Source organism: Columba livia, chromosome 9 (assembly GCF_036013475.1).
Source record: "Columba livia isolate bColLiv1 breed racing homer chromosome 9, bColLiv1.pat.W.v2, whole genome shotgun sequence".
In the NCBI taxonomy this organism is placed as follows: domain Eukaryota; kingdom Metazoa; phylum Chordata; class Aves; order Columbiformes; family Columbidae; genus Columba; species Columba livia.
The window spans coordinates 24,430,273-24,451,523 of record NC_088610.1 but is presented as its reverse complement, the minus strand read 5'-3'; the positions used below and the strand labels follow the sequence as shown (position 1 = coordinate 24,451,523).

The window sequence follows — 21,251 nt, the reverse complement described above, 5'->3', positions numbered from 1 at the left end:
AACTGGTTAATACTTAGGAAGATAAATCTTCTTAAAACCGAGGAAGCCAACGAATCACACATCCCCCTAATATCTAAGCAGCACTGGGTGCATTCTTAGAACGCAGGTTTTAGAGAGACTGGACTCAACATAAGGCTAGGGTGGGGAACTTCAGTGGTCTTTAATGTTGAAAAGATTGGATGGGATAAGCCAATGGTCTCTGTTGATCTTGAAATATGTGAAGCAATAGTGGATTGTTTGCCAAAGTTACATAGTGGTTAATGATCCAGCTTCATTCATCAGCTATGGCTTATTCCATCTATGTTTTACATTTCTATCTGCTTCCAAGATGCTGTCACATCTTGTTAGAATTTACTACGATTGTATCATTTTCTTAACTACATGCAGTGGAAGAATGACTTGTACTGTGGTTTTGGAGATTTTACCATGAATTATACTGCTTTCTATATTCTTTCACAGCCTTAGCGTGGTGGTTTGTGGTTTGGTGGATTTGTTTTGTTTTTTGGTTTTGTTTGTTTGGGGGGGGTAGGGGGGAGGTGTTGTGTTTTGTTTTTAAAGTTGTGCTGTATTGCTGTAAGGTTTTTCTAAGAATTTTAAAATAGTAACATTTGGTTCAGAATGTGCCAGTTTTAGAAGAATAAGCAGCTTCAGCAAAGAAGTAGGTGAGGTGCCCGAAGATCAACAACACTGTAACCAGAAGTAACTACTAAAGTAAACCTGAGGGTACTACCACAACCAATGTTCCTATCATTCAAATAGAAACCAAAGCTGGATTTTGGGTATGCCGTGACTGCCAGATCCCTTGCAAAGGTCTGAGGAATCTGCCCAGATACAGACTGTTGGGTTCAAACCCTGTAGGCTGAATTAGTCATTCCAGGTGGACTGACTTGCCAAAGAACACGTTGTGTCTGTGAAAAACAACTTGTGCCTTTTTGCTTTATAATTGTCTTGCAGAAAATACACTTCCTGTAGGAATAAATACTGCCTAATGCTAAGAGGCACCAATTGTAATAAATGATGGAGTACAAAATTGCTGTAAACTCCCCTGCTGCCACAAGCCAGTGCTCAAGTTAACTTTTTTCTCCCTTGGAAAATAAGATTTGTTCCTTCAAGTCAACAGGCATTTAAATGCTTTAAAAAAAAAAAAAGTTGGAGTATTTAATATTCCTTTGCTCTACTCCAGGAGCTTTCTGGCCTTCTGTTTCTAATCTGTCACTTCTGTGGCACTCAGGACTGAGCGAGGCGGCTGTTGGGGCTGCAGCCCCCGCGCAGCCCTGTCTGCAGCAGCGAGGAGCCGGACATGCAGCCAGACAGACACACTGCCAGCAGCAGCGCCTCTGCAAAGCCGGGGAGAAGCCAGCAGCAGCAGAGGATGGCCTCTGAACGAGTTGTCAGAACTGATTATTTCATGCCAGAGAAGCTCATAAGCCATAGCTGAAATATTTTCATGTTGTTTTTTACACCTGTTTAACACCCATCTGTTGTCTTTCCCCACTTCTCTGTATTTTTCCCCCCTTCTCTTTGTTACCTCTTGCCTACTCAAGAGTTATCTAGTCTCTTCAACGCTTCTGTATTTGTTGAGGGTTTTTTAGCGATCTTGGCTGAAAGCAGCGTGGAAAAATATTACAAGAAAACAATGTAAAAACCCTGAAGGACATATTTTACAGGTCTAGAAGAATAAGCTACAGTTACGGTTAAGTTCATCACCATAGTGGCCAGCACCTCAAAGTTTGGAATTCATACCCCTGTATTGCTTTGCAGGGACTGGAGTCCCACTCATGGTCTGTTGAGTGCAGACGAGCACTGTGACATTTTCAGGCTGGCCCCTCAGAGGCAATGTCTGCACTTCTGCTGGATGCTCAGAATTACAGGGGCTCAAAGCTCCTGAACAAACAACCTGGAACTGCCAGAGATGTTTGGAAGTCACCATCTTTTCTGTCAGTGGCTCTGGTTTGAGGGTCTCATGCCTAAGCTTCTCCTTAACTTTAGGCCTAACAGCATTCACTTTCTCAAGGCTATCCAGTACCTGAATCTTCCTCATTTACAGAAACCCTAGAGGTGTTAAACACAGGTAAGGTTGTACACACACATTCACACAGCCAAGCACACATCATTTTGCATCAGAGCCTTTGTGCAACATTGTCTGCCAAAGGTAAACTATCTTCTCTGGTCCTAAACAGCTTTAAAACCGCAATAGAAAAGTCAATACTCAAGTCAGACAAGTAATGATGTGGAGTTATGACAGCTCGCTAGAGTAAATAAGACACGTTTCTGGCAAGCAAATGCCCTTCTTGCAAAATCTGGCATTGGTTTATGCAATATCTCAGTATTTAGTCACACCTTTGAATGGTAAAGAATTTAGAAGAATGAGGAAAAAAAAACCCCACCTAGAACAAAACCAACCACATGGGAAGACTTTTTTCCCCCTTTTCAAAGAGCTTATTGTGAATAAAATTACAATGTGGTAATTATGTGGGTGCTTGGCAGAGGCAGCAACTAGTGTTTGTGCAGGAAAATAGCAGTAAGTATAAAGTCATGGTTAATCATGCAGAGACACAATCCTTCATCCGTTTTCAACAGCTTTTAAGAAAGCCTGCTGTGGCCTTGCCATATTTTAAGGAATATTTTGCTCCAGTGTAGTGATCTGCTCTACTGAAGTTTCATTTTAGTATTAGAGCAAACTGTTTGAGCTTTCAGCCCCCAGTCCTGGCAGCAGCAGCTGTTTTGCTTTCTGACTTGATGCCTTGCCTTTGTCTTACTGTTGTAGTATTCCCACTCCGGCTCCAGCTTTTAATCATGATAAATCTAAATGCAGAAAACTTTCAAATGTTATCCAGCTCCTTCCGTTTTCCCTGTCCAAGATCGCCTTTGTGCCAGTTGCATCCTCCCAGCCCGGATGAGCAGCTGCTTCAAGCATCCCTGATGCTGCAGGTGAGCTCTGAAACATGCGGTGCCAGAGCTGAACTCAGTACTAGGAAGTGGCAGGCACAGGGAGAGCAGAGACATCCAATTTATTCTCCAATGTATTTTGCTAAGTCAGGCCTAGGAACAGGGATCAGAGCATCATTTGTAGTGTGCCAGTGATAACAGATGATAAAGTGGACATTCTGTTTTCTCCCACAACTGTAAAAATCTATTTCCCTTTATTAGGGTAAAGTGTTCTACATTTCACCCAAATATTATTGATTTAAAAAGCTACTTTGTAGAGCAGAGTAGTTGGAGGGGGGAGGGGGGAAGGCAGAAAAATAAGAAATACCTCCCTGCACATTCCTAGAAGTGAAATTAGGTTTGTGGGGTTTTCAGGCAACAAATGAAATGCAGTATCCAGTATCTCAGATGTTATTGTGTCAAGACTTCCGTGTGGGACAGAAACATTGTTACCTCAAACTTCTGAGTCTCTCTGCCCTGACGTGCATGAGGTGAGGGGGTGTGTGAAATCAAAACTAATAGCAGCGTCAAATCTGATATTTAGGACAACAGGATCACCTGCAAAGGAATTTCTTTCTGTCCCTTGATAACTGTTTCAAAGAGAGGCCAAACACTGAAGGACAGGTTCTGCCTCAGTCCTTATCTACATTCATAGCCCTCCTCCCCACCAGAAGCAGGTGTAAATCTGAAATCTGAGATGCTAATATGATACGAATACAGACCGCTCAGCTGAAATAAAGCAGTAAATCTTAGCTTTTCAAGTTCCACTGCATAATTAATTTCTTACTAGATCTTATCAGATAACCACCTGTAATTAGATTATTACATTATAAATTACCTGTCTAGTTAGCCTTTAAATAGATAATTTTCTAATAGGTGGCATTTCAGTTTATCTGTATTCCTCACTCTTACAGCATTAGATTTCATAGTTTGGTGACCCGTTGGGAGATTCAGCTTCTTCTTTAGTAACACAGTGAATGGGGAATTGTGGAAGAGCATTCTGGCCTGTAGCCATTTATTACATAACATGCTGAATTTCAAAAGCCGTACTTATCCTCGATGTAATTCTGTCAGCTTCAGTGGCTTGCACCAGGACTGTTTGGTTTTGAACGTGAATGTACAAAGAAAAGCTGGGCTTTCCAGTCTCTGGCAAACAGTAAATGATGTGGATCATGTGTTAAATATGTAATCAAAGCTTGGATCTTCATCAATAGGCAGTATTTTTAAAGCGAAGCAGTTAAACTATTAATGTAAATGAAGGACGGGAGGTGTTAAGAGAGGTTGGTTGGCTGTGGTGAGGTTTTGTTTTGTACAAAGCTATTGGAAACTAACACTGCAAAGCTGCTATTTCTTATGCAGATTACTTATTTCATAAACATCAGGTTTCGTATACAAATGCTTTCTCTAATCACAAATGGTTACTGACAACTTGAAGTTACAGTTAAGCAACACTACCCAGCTAGAGCAGAGCAATATCCCTCGTTCGGCCGCTGCCTGCGATCGGGCGTACTGCGGAACTTCCCGGGAACGGAAAGAGGATCCTAACGCACTACAACAGGCATGGGACTGGAAGGCGCACGACGAGGTAGAGCCGGTACCCGGGAAGGCAGCCAGCCCCGCAGCCCGGCTCGGATGCCGCCGCCCCGCAGCATCGCTCGGAGCCGCCTCCCGGCGTGGCCCCGGCGCAGGGTCCGGTGTCGGCGGCTTTTCCCCGCATCGCCGGCAGCCCCCGCCGGCACCGACAGCCGCACGGAGCTCCTGCCGGCAGCCCGGGTCACGTGTGCGGGCCGTAATCCCGGAGAGGGGGTGTCAGCACCGGGGGAAGGGGGCGGCGGGAGGAGGGGCTGCCGCCGATGAGGGCTGAAGCCGGGTACCCGGCCGGCTGCGGGCGCCGCTGCGGGCGAGGCGGGGGCTGCAGCCATGGCCTGGCCCTGCATCAGCCGGGTGTGCTGCCTGGCCCGTTTCTGGAGCCAGCTGGACAAGTCCGACCTCTCCGTGCCGCTCACCATCCACAACTACTCGGACATCGAGGAGCAGGAGGACGGGACGCCCCAGCGCGGCGGCCCCCCCGCGCGGGGCAGCGCTCGCCCGCCCGCCCCGGCCCCCCGCCCGCGGGACCCCGCCGCTGGGAAGCCGAGCGGCCGCAGGAAGGGCCGGACGGTCGCGGCCGGGGAGCCCTTCTCGGCGGAGACCCAGTACCGGAGGGACTTCAGAGCGTGGCCCCTCCCGAGGAGGGACGCCTTCCCCTGGGTCAGCGCCAGCAGCGGCGGGAGGGACGGGGCCGCCCCCCAGCCCGCCCCGGGCCGCGCCGCCTGCGCCCTGCCCGGCGGCGGCGGACGGCCGGCGGCGGACGGCTGCGGCGGCCCCGAGCAGCTCCGGCCGCGCTTACAGGTGGACGGCGGCCACACCACCTCCTACAGGTAACCGGGCCCAGATGACCGCCGCGCTCCCCAGCCCGAGCCCCGGGGGTGCTCCGTACCGCGGCCAATGGATGCTCCTCCGCAACGCGGGGTGGGGATGCCGGCAAGCGACGGCGGCGCGGGGGGAAGCGGTAACCAAGGGGAGAAGCGGGGGGGAAGGCAGGGGCTGCCGTCTCGCCAGTGGGTTCAACCTGTCGCCTAAGCCACGTTTGCTTTTGGAAGCGCGGTCCTTAAAAGCGTCGCCCGCTCTCCAGGCGGGTGTCTGAGCCCTGCCAGCACCGTCCGTACAGCTCTGCAGCAGAGCCCGGCCGGGCGCACCGCCCCGACACGGCTGAGCCGCCCTGCCTTTCCCAGCTCCTGCCGCGGTTCAGAGCGCAAGCGGGGTGTGATCCCGGGTGCCATCCCCCAGCCATCCTTTCCTCACCCGCTGATGGGGGACACAGGGCTCCTGACAGCTGGGGCTGCCCCGGAGCTGTTCGTTCTTAGTGGCACCGTACTGTGCTCCCCAAATCTGTCAGTGCCATCATCTTTTTCCTTTAAAATTCCTGGAACGCCACGTTCAAGTTGAACCAAGAATTACTGAGGCACGAAGGCAACAGGGGATGTACCCGCAAAAATATGTCGATATGCTCAATAGGAAAAATTGCCATAAACCACCTTTCCCAAAGAGCTTTAAAAACAACTGACTTTTATGTTATTGATGCCTTCCTTTCCCTGTGATCAATATGACTGTTTACAACCACTCACTCTCTGGAAAAAAACAATCAGACAGGATGCACCTAAATTCATCCCCTGGAAGGTGAGGGGATTTCAGCTCCTACAAAGCTGCTGTTAAATATTGTGCCAGTTTCACGTTGTTACCACACACTCCCTAACAATGATGCTTAGCAGATTTTAGTGTATCTGCAAGGTATATTAATAGAATAGCTATTTTTATTCCAACAGAATCCCAAGTATTTAGACACTTATTATCTATTATGTACCTAGGAGACATTTCATAATTGCAGTTCATTAGATTGTTTTTCACAATGCTCTTAAGGCAGGCACACTGTGGACCCTGGGAAGGAGTACAGGCCTGCACAGGAGAGCATATTGCTTATCCCACTCCTCCTCATGCAGGCAGCTGCCCTGGCACTAGCACAGTTAACATGTGGACTCTGGGAGGAATAACTGCAGTGTTTAAGTGTATGTGCTATTTCATCCTTTGCCACATCTCATAGGAGAATCACGGAGTGATGATTAACTCTGAAGAAAAGCACTTCTAGATTTCCAAGCAGCACAGGAATTACTGCAGAGAAACCCACCTAGTTACAAGACTTTGCAAGGTTCAACTTTCAGAAACACATCAATACCCCTGTTGTTGAACCCTGCCCTGTTTCTTCAGCCTGATCCCAGAGGAAGGGCACAATAGCCTGCATTAGGGCTGCAGCTTCCCTACAGCTGTTCCAACACTCAGAGTCACTTCTTGCATCTTTCTTCCCTCTGACTTGTCTACTCTTACACAGGGATCTCAACTATTGTCATGAAAGAGCAAGAAATGTGCAGGCCACAGGATAAACACTGGCCAAAATGAGACACTTTTTGTAAAATTTGTTGTGATTTGCTTGTTGGTAAGACTTAAAAGTAGTCGAGGAACTCCTCTCAGCTGATGAGAGGAGCAGTGCAGGACAAGGACAGAAGCACAAGCTACAGCAGCCACATCAGAACAGAGCTCTCACATAACACCTTTAAGCTGTTCAAAGGCTACACAGTACAACTAATGCGGACAGGGCTATACAAGCCCAGCCACCTTGGTCTTATTCCAGTGATGCCCACAGTCGCTTTTAATTATTACCCAGTACAACACTGCAAATGCAAAAAATGCCCATACCAGTCAGAGCAACCTAGAAAAGTCACAGGACTCAGAATAAGCAGCAGGAGAAAGGTCCACAACAGCTTCACAAGCTGCAAGGGTCTATTTTGTTTTGGATTTGTTACTTTTTCTTTAAGAAAGACTAAACAGGAGCTTTCCTCTTACCGTATTATTTTCCAAAGACAGTATTGCAGTCTGCAAACACATACTTCATCTTCAGGCTGTAGTCAAACAGCACCATTAAGTGTTGATGTTCTTCATCTTCCTAACAAAGACCAGAAGGACCCAACTGGTGCACTAACCTGTTCCTCAGTGGCCACACACAGCTCCACTAACCTCTAGCAGCTAGGATCTGCCGCACTTCTTATAAGCTGTGTCCACACACAGATGAGGATGCTGGGAAAGCAGGAAAGGCAGATCAGCTGTGGTAGAGGCACAGCAAAGGGATTTCTATTACCAGGGGCTGCTGGAGGGTGCTGAACCCTCCAGCTGATGAGGAGGTTGGGTGTGAGATACATAATGCCTTTAGGGGATCTGAGAAAAGGGAGACACAGAGATACACATGTAGGGGACAGTGGAGGTAGAAAGTTAGAGGAGCAAAGTTGTGAAAAATGCACATGGTTCTTGGTTAGACACCCTAATTTCCTTTCTACGGAGAACCTTGGGAAGATTTCCCCCTTTTCTGCTGTTGCAGGAATATCAGACATTTCCTACGGCTCAGCCCTGCAGCCCTGAGGACCAGACTCTGTGTATGGGGGCCTGTGTCCATCCGCACAAGAAACGGGTCATTTTGAGTCCTGTGTGCGAGGTGCTCCTGGCTCTGCTCCCCACCAGGTCAGGCCCACTCCACAACGCTCCCACCATCAGGATCTGCTCCTGCAGCGTGGACACTGCCAGTCAGCAGCTTCCAGCTGTGTTTTGTGACTCTGTCAGGTCTCAGCAGCTGGCTGGGCTTGCTTAATGTTAAAGAGAAAAGATCTTGAAGGGAGGGAAAGAACAGCTTGAACAAGACAGCGCAGAAAATTTAGCATTGATACATGGCCCACTCCAAGCTTTTAATGGCAGTAGTGGTATTCTTCCTTAATTCTGAAAGGTGGTGGAGGTTTTTTAGGTTTCGTTTGTTTCTTTTTAGTTCAGGGATTTTGACGGTAACAGCCTATTGCATGTTTGTTTCTGTGAAACACTTAAGTGCAGTGGTGAGTCCCATGTAACGTTCAGCATTATTTGATATGTTTTTGTGCATCAGAGCACCGCTCCCGTGAGGCTTCATTCTGCAAGTCCTTGCTACATCTTTGTCTCTGCACTGTTTTTTAAGCTCATATGGAAACTCAGCTGCATACAAAACTGGCTGTATGTGGTGCAGCCAGTCAGTCTGACCTGGCATTTCCCAGAACAAAATAAACTCCCAGGATCAGTGACGAAGACCAGTCCCGTTGCTAGTGACTTCTAGGGGAGCCTTTCTATGGCCAGAAGAAAATAAAGGTGGAGGGGATTTTGGAAGAATACCTGTACCTCTGAGGAAGCAAAGATATTTTTAATTTTGAAAGCATAACTCTGTATAAAGAGTGGAAGAACAGTGCAGCTGCCTGCCCTCCAAACTATTGCCCCATGTCCACAAATCTTTGGGACCGCTCCAGTTCCTGGAATTCTGCAGGGCCTGAATGAAGTCAAACCCCAACTGGGCTACATGGGGGAGCTCAGGCACATGGACTGAGGCAGATCGATACAAGCTGCACTTGAAAGGCTAAAATGGGATGTGCTTCAACTGCAAAAAGATGCTGCGGACTGCTGCAGGCGGTTGCGGTAGATCACACCTTACTGACGCGGGAGGAGGAGGAAGGATGCGCTGAGCCACCTTCTCTGCGCTTCCCTGAGGGTTTGTCCTTGGGGGTCATGGAAGCGGCTTCTCCCTTTCAGCAGCAAGTTGCAGGTGCTGTGTATTTCTGACACAGCAGAGATTTGCACACAGTTAACTGTAGCACTAAGTCTTAATTGCATTTAGCAGACGTTTTAGAAGTAGATGAGTGCTTTACTTAGCTCCCTTCTACAGCAGGTGAGAGAAGCTGGTGCTGTCAGCAGGTATCTCCAGCTGGCTCTGTTATCTGGATGTCATCTTCTTACCATGTTGGAAGACAAGGGGGATGAAGGCACAACGTCTCTGCCAGGCCTGATATTGCTGGGAGAAGAGCCCTGTTCAAGGCTCAGCTGTACTTCTTTAGGTCGCTTCAGACCTCAGTTTCCCCTTTGGTAACCTGCCAGTTTCCAGAAAGCACTTCAAATGTATAAATGAAAACCTTGCATCAGAGCTGTGAGCAATCGTTTTGCCTTTTCTTCCTCCACCCAATGGCTTTGCTTGTATTAGTACTCAGAGAAGGGGGATGATGACCGAATTTCTGCACACACACACTACCAGTCCCAAGCAGAGCCTAGTCTCTGCAGCTGGTGTTTCTGAATTACAGGTGTTTTGAGCGGGTGTGAGAGTTGAGAGCACCCGCCTTGTTCATAGGTGGGAGGCACAACAGTAAAGCAGAGAAAACCGAGGGCCCAGAGGTCAATGGGGTTTCCTGCTCACCCAGAGCGAGCAATCCTGTTTTGTTGAAAAGAAAATGTGTAAAGAGCTGAGGTCATTAAGGGGAAAGGGCCTGGTGTAGCATTGCAGGGTGGAAGATCCCTCAGCAAACTGAACTCCCCTCTTCTTGTGTGAGTATTCAGCATGTGCTGTTTGTGGCACTGTGACCATGGAGCAGAGACTTTCTCCCACAAAGGGAGATACTGCAGAGTGAAGGGGAAGGACACTTTTCCCCATGTCTGTGTATGCAGTCACAGTTACTTGGCTGTCTGTATTGTTCACCTGCCTTCAAATAGTGCTTTTGCAAAACGGCAGAGTGAACTGTGGTGGTTGTTTCACATTGAAAAGCATCTTATTTCATCTATAAAGAAGAAAACAGAGAAAACACCTGCCCTCATGTTTGGCAATGTATGGGATCATGGCACACACCTGAGCTGGCAGGGTTAACAGTACTGCGTATGAGGAGCTCCATCCTTGATCCAGCACGATATTTAAACACATGCTTATCCTTAATTATATGAGTAAAGCTTTTATAATCAAGGCTTACAGTTATCTTTACATTCTTAAGTATCTTGCTGCTTGGGGAAATTAATACTGAAGCCTCTGATTTTTACGCTATTTAAGAAGTAAGCTTGCTTGGTGCAGGCATTGGGATGGATCCAGAGAGACTCGCTGTGCACTGCATAGCCTGCCTGGGGCAAGGAGGGACTTGAAGGCGGACAGAGCTGCAGGAGGAGAGAGCAAGGGGGCTGGAAATAGTGGCTCAAGAGAGGAAGTCTGTTGTGCAAAGTATGCTGCAGAACTGAAATGCGGAATATTCAAAGCTGTTGTGTAAAGGTAGGAGGAATTTTCTCCACTCAAAGTACACCCAAAGTTAAGTTAGAGAAGAATGGGAAGTGGAATAATGACAGAAGCCAAGACCATAAGACCTACCCAGAAACCCTCATTCACACAGCTCCAGTAAGAGGGAAGCAGCTGCCTGTCCTGTCATACTGCTCTAAGTGCTCCTTCCTCGGGGATCTGTCTGCAAGCAGAGCAAGCCCCCCCCACTCACCCTAAGACAACAGTTTGAAGCTTAAGTTATTTTTCCTGGCCCTTCAGTCTGATCTTTTGCTGTTGCTTCTCTCTGGTGAGTTATGAGCAGCTCCAGGTACTGCCTGACTCTGCTGCAATGGAGAGCCGAGACAGGGAACAGCCAGATGTCTTCTGCTTTCCTTTTCTGTAATTCCTGTGTGCTGGTCTAGCTCTATCTCTATTTTTTTCCCCTCCATCAACCTTTCCCCCATTCCTGTGGTCTTTGGCTGGATAGGAGGATGGAGACAATCTGCTCCTGTGTGTCCCAAGCTTGGAAGGGCCTCCAGCACTGCACTGGTGTCTAACACAGCTTAGAGGAAAAACACCCATACCACCTTCTGCCCAAACCCCACACAGCAGTCTGGCTTCCCCAACAGATGTCTAGAGTAGTGTGTACTTTGAAAATAAAATCTTAATAACAGAGACCCCCAAAATGTACACAGAACTTTCCACCTGAAGAGGAAATGAAACAAATGCTCACTATGCCACTTAATTGTCACTGGTGTGCTTGGTATGAGAAGGAAGAGGGCAGTGGAAGAATAAGTGCAGGCTATCTCAGGCAGTGTAGCTCAGAGTTATGTTCAGCTATACAGGATGAGCATTTTTCTCTGTTTCTTAAATGATAAATTGGATTATAATGCAGTGGCTCAGAATGCCACTGATAATTAATCATATGAAGCAAACCGTGACAAATATGAGGTACTACAGCACCAACTGTGATGGCACTGGTGGGGCAAAGGAATAATATAAATACTGAAGGTGAATCTGTCTGGAAATGGCAGCCCCAGTATTGCAAACAGCACAGCTGGTTATTTCTGCCCTCTGCCTCCCCACCCCTGGTAGAAACGCCCTTCATCTCAGTGAAAAAAAACCAACAACACTAGTTTAAATTTTCACAAGATCAGTAAAATAAAGATTTTGCAGGCGGCTTTCTCTGCAAGGCCAGAAAACATTTGTGAAGAGCATTAAATGGGGGAAGAGCCCAAAGGCAGCACAGGTTCCAGTGGCCACACAGCTCACAGCACTCAGCAACCTGAGCTGCAGGGAGGAATAGAAGGACCCGTCCTGAATCCATCATTCCCAAATCATGCCCTGAAGTCTGCGAGGCCGCACAACAGATTGTGGTGAGAACATCCCCCCGCCCGACTCACTGTGTCTTGTCTGTTGGACAGCCCTGGTGCAGGGGTCCTGCTCACTGGCACACAACCACCAGCTTGCTGAAACAGCTCTCTTCAAAGCTGGGCTTCGTAGTAACCCTCTGGTAATTACAGTCCAACCTCGTTTGATTGTTTGTTTCCAGCATACACATTAGCTGCACTCCCACTTGCTCCATTTCCCATCACTGCTGTGGGGTTGAACTGTCCCAGCGGGTCACCAGCCTCCCGCTCTCCACACTGAATCGATCCAAACCTGCCCCTCCAGCCACGTCCTGACGCAGTATAAAATAAATGCCTTTCCACGGGCTCTATTAACCAATTACAAGAAAGAGCAAACAAATGATCCACAAACCAGTGATTTACGTGATCAAAGTTGTTCCACAGAGTAACGGGGCAGCCACCCGCAGGGAGCTGCTGTTTATTCCTCCCAGTGAGTCAGAGGTGAAGAAACAGCAGTACACAAAAGCAGCCTTTCCTCCCCTTTGGTCCCTGCTATTTTAAAGCCTGCCTATAACTCGGGAGGCCTTTTTCTTTCACAGCCCTGGTGCTTCAGTACTTATAAGTACCACTGGGTCATTTCTATTTACAGAGATCAGAAAATCTCACCTCTAGGTTGTAACAATGAAGAACAAAAGAGAAACTAAAGAGAGCCTGGATGCTGAATTATAGGCTTGGAGGCTACTCGCCCTCCACTTCAGGCGCTTGCAGCCCCAAAATAACCTGACAACAGCTGCTGTCTAGGGACAAGGAGGAGGAAAGGGAGGGGGTACAGCAGGAAGGACGAAGATGACTGTCTCCAGCAGCAACAGTCAGTGTGTCTTGTTCATCCCCAACAGGAGCTGGACACCACACCACACAGGGCTTTCCCTTTCTCCATACCATTTCTGTAAATTCCTCTCCCACCATGCTGTTCTCTTGCTAATAATGCTACTTGTGTGATCTGGGATGAGACACTAGCCATGGTGTCAGACACTGGGAAGGGAGGGAGAGGCAACGCACCAGCTGAGATTGACCTGATGCATTGGCTTCTTCAAGCACAGGAAGCAAATGGTGGGAGAAAGTCAGTAAATCTTGACAAGTAAATCACTTGACATCTTAAACTAAGTAACATTCCCCAGGCTCTAAGTAGCTCATGCATTTTGACTCCACTGATGACTCCAAGACAGATTTCTATAATAACCAAGTCAGAAAAGTGGTATTTGGGCTCATGTTCCTTCTGATTCCTTGCTATACAGCTGGAGATGGGTGCACGTGTCGTGCAACCCGAAAGGCAGAGCAAATTTAGTTAGCTGTACTTTCTGAACCAAAGGTTACAATTTTCATTTCTTCTTGTGCTTCAAGTACCTTGACTCCCAAAGGGGATACGTCATCTCTGTTTTGCTCAGTCCCTTCTCTGTGGATCAGAGTCCTGGGTTCCCCCAGGGGAAAATACTGATTCCAGTAATACTGCTGTGGGTCTGAGCTGTGACTATTTGCCCTCACTTTTCTGTTTCCATGGGTGACGGCAAAGCGTCTCCTCACTGCATGTAGGTGCCTCAAAAATAGTTTGGGCTATCCAGGCTGAGAGGAGAATGCTTTGACTTCTAGCCAAAATGAGGGTCCTGTGATCCAAAAGGGCTGTGTTTGGGCGCCTGCCAAATCAGCAAATGATCTGCTATGAAGCAGCGAGACAGAGCTGGCTGCAGAGACAGGCAGCACAGTCATTCATGGAAAGCTGGGAACACACTCCACTGCAGCGTAATGCAGCGGGGAGACAGCCGGCACAAAGATGAATGGTCAGGAATCAATGGCACCAGCATCTTTGAGGCAACGCAACTTTATGAGGGGCAGCAGGCTCCAGTTCCTGGAAACTGCTGGGAAGTAATTGATGGCTTTTTACCATTTTGCTGGTATTTTGCCCAGTAGCTCTGTGTCCCCCCTCTGGCTGCGCAGCAGAGCAGAGCTCAGATTTAACTCAGCATTCACACATGTCTGGGATTCCCTGCTGAAAGGTTGCCTTCCTGAGGCATCGCTTGGCCAAAAATCACCCTTCTGCAAAGGTGCTTCCTTATCCTGACGTGCTAAAACACCAGGAACTTCAGCACCAGCACTGGGCGAGCTTTGCAGGCACTTACCTGCTGCCTGAGCAAGCTGGGACAGCAAGATGCAGGGAAGATAGAAGGTGGCAGCTCAGAACAGCGAGAGCAAACCAATTAAAAAAAAGATTTGCAAGGCACATAGACAGCCTTGACAGGGGCCTGGTTTTCCTTTCCAATGGGCAGGAAGCTCTTCTGTAGAGCAATATCTGTTACTGAGTGGATTTAACTTGCTCCGCCTCCACTCAAGCTGATAAACTGCTGTCAGTCCCGGCTGCAGCTTCTGCCCATCTGCTTGTGCCTGCACCCACACTCTTCTGTCCTGACAGTAGGCCAGTGCCAGCAGCTAGCTCAGTCCAGAGACAGTAACCTATTTTTTTTAGAATTAATTTCATTAGCATACTTGTTTCTTCATTTGTCTTAGAAACAGTCCAGGGTTGCACCCTGTATCTACAAATCAACCAAGAAAAGAGGCAGCATTTTAAGGCTGAGTCTATGTTTAAAAATCAAGCAGAAAGGAGGCAGCAGTTATTTTGGTAATATGCTAAAAGGATCAAAACCAAACTACACATTTTAAAATCATATTCCACACTTAAACACTTTAAACAAGATTTTTAAAAGAGGAATTTGCAGCTAAAATAGCAAATATCATGCTTGGGAAAAATGAAAATCAGAAAGGCTGGGATCAAAGCTAAGCTCAACACACTAAAACACCCTATTTCCGTGGCTTGGGCATGGCTCAGAACTTAGTCTTACACCTTGATCCTGTGTATAAACAGCTAGTAAAATGCAGTTATTATTTAAGTATGCCAGAGTATGAACATACAATTTTCACATCTTGGTTAGTTGCCTCTCCTTTTGCTACAGAAGCTGCCTGAATTGGTTGCCAGAGATACATAACACAAACAGAGGAGACTTCTGTCTTCTCCTGAGAACAAACAAGCCAGCTCAGCTGGCTGCTACTGCAGCATCCAGAAGGTCTGAATGGAGAGGGCATTAGTGCAGCCTGTTTGTGACAAGAGATACAATGAAGCAGAGACCCTGCCATGCTGTTCTTCTGTGCTCTCAAAACCTGTACTGCCCCTTCCCTCAGTGCAGTCTCTGCACCCATTTCTGAGATGTCACCGCTCCAATAATAAACCAGCCAAGTGTCTTCTTCTCAGACATTATTGTGCAAAGTGAAAACACTTGCCCCTGCCTGAAGGAAAATCATCAGCAGAAGCATCTTCCTGCTGGGCTGGTGTCTCCCTTGGAACACATTTCAGACTGAGTTGCTGCAGAGGCACAGCACAGCACACATGAGCAAACGTGCCAGCTGTCGAGAGAGCTGGAGCCAAGTAAGGGAACATCAGCAGTGTCCCTCCATGCATGTGAGGGCTGGGCACCCACAGCCCCAGACCAAGATGTTTCACATTGTAAGCAGCCAATAAGCCAGACAATGTTTTACACTGTAAATGATCAATGAGCTATCAAGCAAAAAGTCACCCTGACTTTTTCTTACCCAGGAGGAAAGCACTGAGCACCTCTGGGAGAGTGCACATTTTTACAGGAATAAAAAAATAGTTAAGTCAGGGCAGCCAGTTAGCCCGGTCTGCTGCATCTTTCAGCCCAGGCTTCTAAGAGAGGCAGGCCCCTAGGCTCAGTTCTTTTATTCTCAGTATACATTCGACAAGTTCAGTCTTACAAGCTGATTGTAACCAGCCTTGCTTTCTGGCTTTGCAACCACTGAGCAGAAGTACCCTGTATGTTGTGTTTTATGGGTTCTTCTGTCTTGACAATCTCATTTCAGGCAAGAGTATCGTGCATGGACTGGAGTAAAACCATCCAAGCCTATAAAGACAAAGCAAGGCTTCATTATCCCAGAAGACCATTTTGTTCAAGAGACAAGCTACAAGGCAGATTTTAAGGTAATTAACATTTTTTTTAATCACAAAGTCAATGTGAGTAAAGCCCAAAGTAGGTATCAGGAACTCCTAATTTGTTATTGGTGTGGTGCATGTAAAACAAAACCATGTCCTCATTGACCACTCTTTCATCACTGCCCATTAGGTAATGTGGACATCCCTTGCTTTCACAGAGACATGCTAAAGAATGTCATACCGTAACTTATCATAATTCAACACAGATCAAGATTTTAAGCTGCATGACAGTCAGGAAATTCAAGATTTGCAGTTCCTTCAGCTGAGGGAATGACACACAGCTTGTACAACTCAGAAGAGTCAGTGTGCACTGGTGTTACAGCTGTAGTGCAAGATTCAACCTCTGGTGCTGCTGTCAACCATGGACACAGGTGTTTGCAGGGGAACGTCTGCAGATCACTGGCTAAGGAACAGCACCCACCCAAACACGACAAAACTCTCCTGTGCTAGTAAGGGCAGAAGCTGTCCCCACTACCAATACCAAGGATAATATCCATGTGGTGAGCAGTGGAGCCGCACAGCTCTTGGGATTCTCCTCCGAGATTCTACAACCCTCTATAGCAGCATAAGATCATTTTCTTGTTGGTGAAAGACAGGAAAGCATTACTGAAAATCCCATGAGGAAATGTTCTCTTTGTACTTGACATTTTCCCCGGCGGGGCCCCACACATTCCCCATCCCCATGAATCAGGAAAGTGCACACCGATGAGGCTCTGGTTTAGCTGCTTTTTGTTTTAGACCACCAAATAGAATGGCACTTCACAATCTATTGCAAAAGCTGTTCACAGGCTGCACCAAGTGACTGGGAAAGCAGAGACGGGTCCAGGGCTGAATTCCCCAGCTGCAGAGTGCTGTGTCGTTAGAGGTAATAGCAGCTACTCCAGGGCCACATGTAAAAAGTAAATCTTTGCCTTGGAGGAGCCAAGGAAGAAGTGTTTAATCAGCAGACAGTGAAGAGCCTCCTCCGCAGAGGATTGCAGGCACACTGCTGCAACAAGGCACACAATGGGTATATCCAGCTCCACTGAAAGTGGGACAGTGACCATAGGCAAAACAGAATTTGCAAACCTCACTGAAACTTCCTTCTTGCTCCAAATAGTCTGGGCTGTTACTGAGGTGCAGCAATGAGGATAGAGGGTATTTAATCCTTAAACCTTGTATTTCAACCCTTGTGTTTATTCTCATATTTTGACCCCAGAGAGGCAAAATATAGTGTTTGCTTGGCAGACAGGATTCAAAGGAGAGGATCTTAGATGAGCCCCTTAGTCCCTATCCCAGTTCTCATGGAAGGGAAAGAGAAGACTAGAATCCTAGACACAAAAACATTCTGCCTAGGACTATGTAAGCAAAAGTCCTGTTTCCTGGAGCCCCAGGGAAGCACAGTAGCCTCTCTCACAGACAGCATAGGAAAGGTGCAGTCTGGAATGAAGGTGGTGCTGAGGAGCCACTAGTTCAAACAGAAGTCAGACTCTCCCTGATTTACACTTGGCCATTTGGACCTTCCCTCTTGCCTGAAGCCCATGGCTTTGCTGGACACGGGAGAGTCAGGTTTATGCTTTGTGCTGACAGCCTGCATGTAGGATTCAGACTTCTGTTTCTCTCCAGCTACTGAGCTGTGCACACGCTGTTTGTGATGCTCCTCTTGTTCCTTAGTGTGTCAGATGCATCCCCACAGGAATGGAAAAAACACAAGAACAACAACAAACAGATCGATAACTCTCCCTATACTCCCTTTGCATGTAGTCTTGCTCTTCTTTCTCTAATCAGATGGTGCCAAGAGAATACTCGGCAAAGCTTTCCATCCTTTTGTGTTTTATGGCCAGATTCACCCAGAGTCCTGGGCTGGATACGCAACTAAGGACAGTCCTATTTCAAATCCTTTGGGTTTTAAGCATTCAGGTGTACTTCATGCTTCAGTACAACCACAACAGCTACATACTGTATGAAATCCTGATTCAAAAGACATGAGAAAGAGCATCCTCTCTTGCCTCCACCTTTCCTTCAGGCCTGAGTTTACAACCTTATCAAAGTCCTAGCTGTTTCACAGCCTGGCATGGTCAGTAACCAGTTTTTCTCCTTTGCGTACCCCAGCTCTGTGCCTCTGTTCACAGCACACATAGCTTGCAGCCCCATAAAGCATAACAGTGGGGCATTCTGACGGAGCCTGGATGGCATTATTCAAAAGGTTAAGGACCTGACACACACCACTTAAATCCAGTGGTGAATTTGTTGTGATGTTTGTGGAGTACTTGCCAGCAGGGCTGTGTGAAGAGGGCAGCTCCGTGTGGCAGAGCCTGGCTCCCGCCCAGCCATGGCCATCCACCTCACACCACGCACCTCCAAGCCCAAGGGATGGGTTACAACAGAGCCTCTCCTGGGTGGCACAGCATCACGCCTGCCCTTGAGTCACCCCATATGCCAAGGCCAATGTCATCAATGCCCAGCCAAGAGCTCACAGGGGAGAGCAGACACACAGCAGATTGTCACAACACTCCAGACCCCTCAAAATCTCCAGACAGCTGCACCCTGTGTCGCACTAACGTTTCTCTCCCCCCTCACCCCACTAGATCCCAGAGGTGAAGACCAGGTTCTCCCCCAACCCTTCTGCTGTTTTCCAGGCGCCCTCACGGATCCTCAACGTGTGAACCTGGACTCTCGGCACACCCAGGCAGCTGAAACGTGGCGTTTCTGTTCAGATGTATCACTATGCAATTTTCATGAGGAGCGTTGAGATCAAAGAACCAGTATTATCAAAAGCAGCTCCAATGATTAATGTTATGCACACACACTTTCTGTTAACATAACAAACCGCAAAGCGCTTGGTTCAGAACTGGCAAAACACGCTGCGAGGAGTGACCTAGTTTTTCACAGGAGCAGGTTCACTGCTATGCCAGCTGGTGTCACGTTAGGAGATTGATTTTGGGCAGCAAAGGCTGTATTGCAGGCACCATCCCTACATTTAACCATACAGGGCAGGAGAGCAAACAACTGCAGGTGGGATGGATAATTAAAACCAAAAAGAGTTTCTTTTGGCAGCACTCTCTAAGTAGGCCAGTGAAAGACAGGGAGGGTCTGGCTGACTTTGAGCTTCTTGAGGGATTTGGGGAATAGGACCTCAAATGGCATCACCAGAAATCATAGCACCAAAGGGGCTGATCTGAACTTCCAGGGTTGTTTTAGAAGCTGGAGGAAGCCAGCATCGTTGAACTCTAAAATAAAATGGGCACATGCAGTGTCTTAGGGCTTTAAGGCTGGAAAGCTGGATATTTCCAAAATTGGTAGGCTGACACAGGAGCAAGAGGGGACTGAACTTTGGGAACCAGCCCTGACAGCAACACTCTGGTCTGGTTTGGAGGGGATTGCATGGACAGAACCACCTAAGCACCTACCAGACTGCAGAGGATCTAAACTATTTATGTAATTTATATAGCCGTTAGGGCGAGTGTAAATATTGTATACGGACTTTACCTAAAGCGATCTGTGATCCTTTAATGAAAAGGACATGCTTATACTTTTAATAAATGTTAACTCTTTGCATATGCAAGGTGGAAAAGATTGCCTTGAAATTCCTAAATTATTGCCTGTGTATTGGTAATGCTAATGCTAGGAACAACCAGAAGTGAATGTTACTTAGAAACTCTTCTTAAAGAACAATGTAATGTAGAATGTAAGACATCCTTCATTTTTAAGATAGGCCATTTTAAATGTCATTCTAAAGCCGATTTTTTTTAGACTGGTGTGCATCTAACTTTTGCTGAGGTACATGTGTTTCAATAAACCATTTTTTAGCCTTTGTTCATTGAGACTGTAGTGGGCTTACAGTTTCCATCTCAAAGACTTATGCAATATAATTAGTCTACTGCTTATTTCATGGTTTTTGCTAATTATTTTTGAAGAAAAAAAAAAGAAGAAAAACTTCTACTTGATGTGTTTGGACCCAGAGGACTGTACAGTTATAGCAGTGCTTGCCAAAATAATTTTTCAGGACATTCGTTTTTCTTGAAATTAATTTGAAACATTCAAACTGTACTAGAGGTCTTGCATGTTAGATGTTTCTAAGAATTCAATCTGCTTGTTTAATCTCTTTATAATGTTTTTAACAGTTTTGTTCAAACAATTTAAGTTCATTTCAATCCTGGACTTTACTGACTGGAAAAAAAAAAAAGATAAATTGTCTATTCAGTCTCTCTTCTTAATTAACTGTATTTCTTAAAAAAAAAAATAAAAATCAACCCAGTTGTAAGTAAACTGGTAATATAATAAGCTTGTATTTTATCAAATGGACTGGATTTAATTTAATAAATTAAAATGTATTTTGGCTATTGGTTCTTTCCCTTTTTTTTGTTGTTGTTGTAAAACACTACTCTTGGGTATTCAGCGTTATGGGACAAGTTGTCACTATATTCTCTCTTGCACAGCTGCATGTGCAGGGCAGCACAGCACACAAGACACCAAGCAAGGTGTCCTGGAGGTGTCCAACTGCATACTCAGCCATCAGTTCCTCACTCCTCAGGCTTATCTGCAGGCACAGAACCCAACAAGAAGGGCTTCCAAGACACATTTCAAGCGGTGGCCCGACTGCCAATCTGAAAGCACAACTGCTTTCCAAAGGAAAGCTGTTGCTCTGCAGAATTCATAATCACTTATGGGAGTTCTCCCACACATTTTCAAAGGGAAAGCAAACTATTCAGCAAGCAGTCCACCAACATAAAGGGGAGAGGGGGGATGAACCAGTGATACCAATTTGCTACATTCACTAAGAACACACAGAGGATAGATCTACTTTGATGTAGGTGCCTTTCAGTGGTGCCCACAGCCACCCTGGTAACAGAAAGGGATGAGCAACTTGCGTTTCACCCTGCCATTGCACACAGACCATGGGAAAATGGTGCTGGCTTTGAATGTTAACGGAGAACTTCACTTCACATCTGCTTCCAAGAACGTTTTAGTGAGCAAAGGTGGTGAAGGTACAACCAGCTTCCCTAGACAGGACGATGCCATCTCTTCTAGCTATGCCTCAGGAGACTTCCAGGAGAAAGCCAAAAGCTCACAAGCTGTTGCCTGGTTCCAACTACAGGAGGAAGGAAAATTGAGGAACAGGGTGATGCAGCTGTCTGCTGACATCTGTAACATAACTAATTTTTGCAGGGCAAGTGCCTGCCTCAGCCAAACTGCAAGGTATCACACCAAGTTTCTCTGAAGAGGGCAAATGTACAGAGGTTTTGCAGTCTCCAGGGAGTCACTATGTCAGGACTGC

The 21,251-nt window shown here is 46.8% G+C and overlaps 1 protein-coding gene across 2 annotated transcripts; it reads left to right on the top strand.

Moving 5' to 3' along the window:
* The first annotated feature begins 3,870 nt into the window (after positions 1-3,870).
* Positions 3,871-20,316, top strand: MAP6D1 (MAP6 domain containing 1). 2 transcript variants are annotated; one of them, XM_065074299.1, is made up of 3 exons: positions 3,871-5,348; positions 15,865-15,982; positions 18,613-20,316. In XM_065074299.1, exons 1-3 carry the CDS (start codon positions 4,849-4,851, stop codon positions 18,637-18,639), a joined length of 645 nt encoding a protein of 214 aa, XP_064930371.1. In that variant the 5' UTR covers positions 3,871-4,848; the 3' UTR covers positions 18,640-20,316. The 2 variants fall into 2 exon arrangements, with proteins under 2 accessions (XP_064930371.1, XP_064930370.1); XM_065074298.1 differs by having other exon boundaries at positions 3,884-5,348; positions 18,562-20,316.
* Positions 20,317-21,251: the final 935 nt, after the last annotated feature.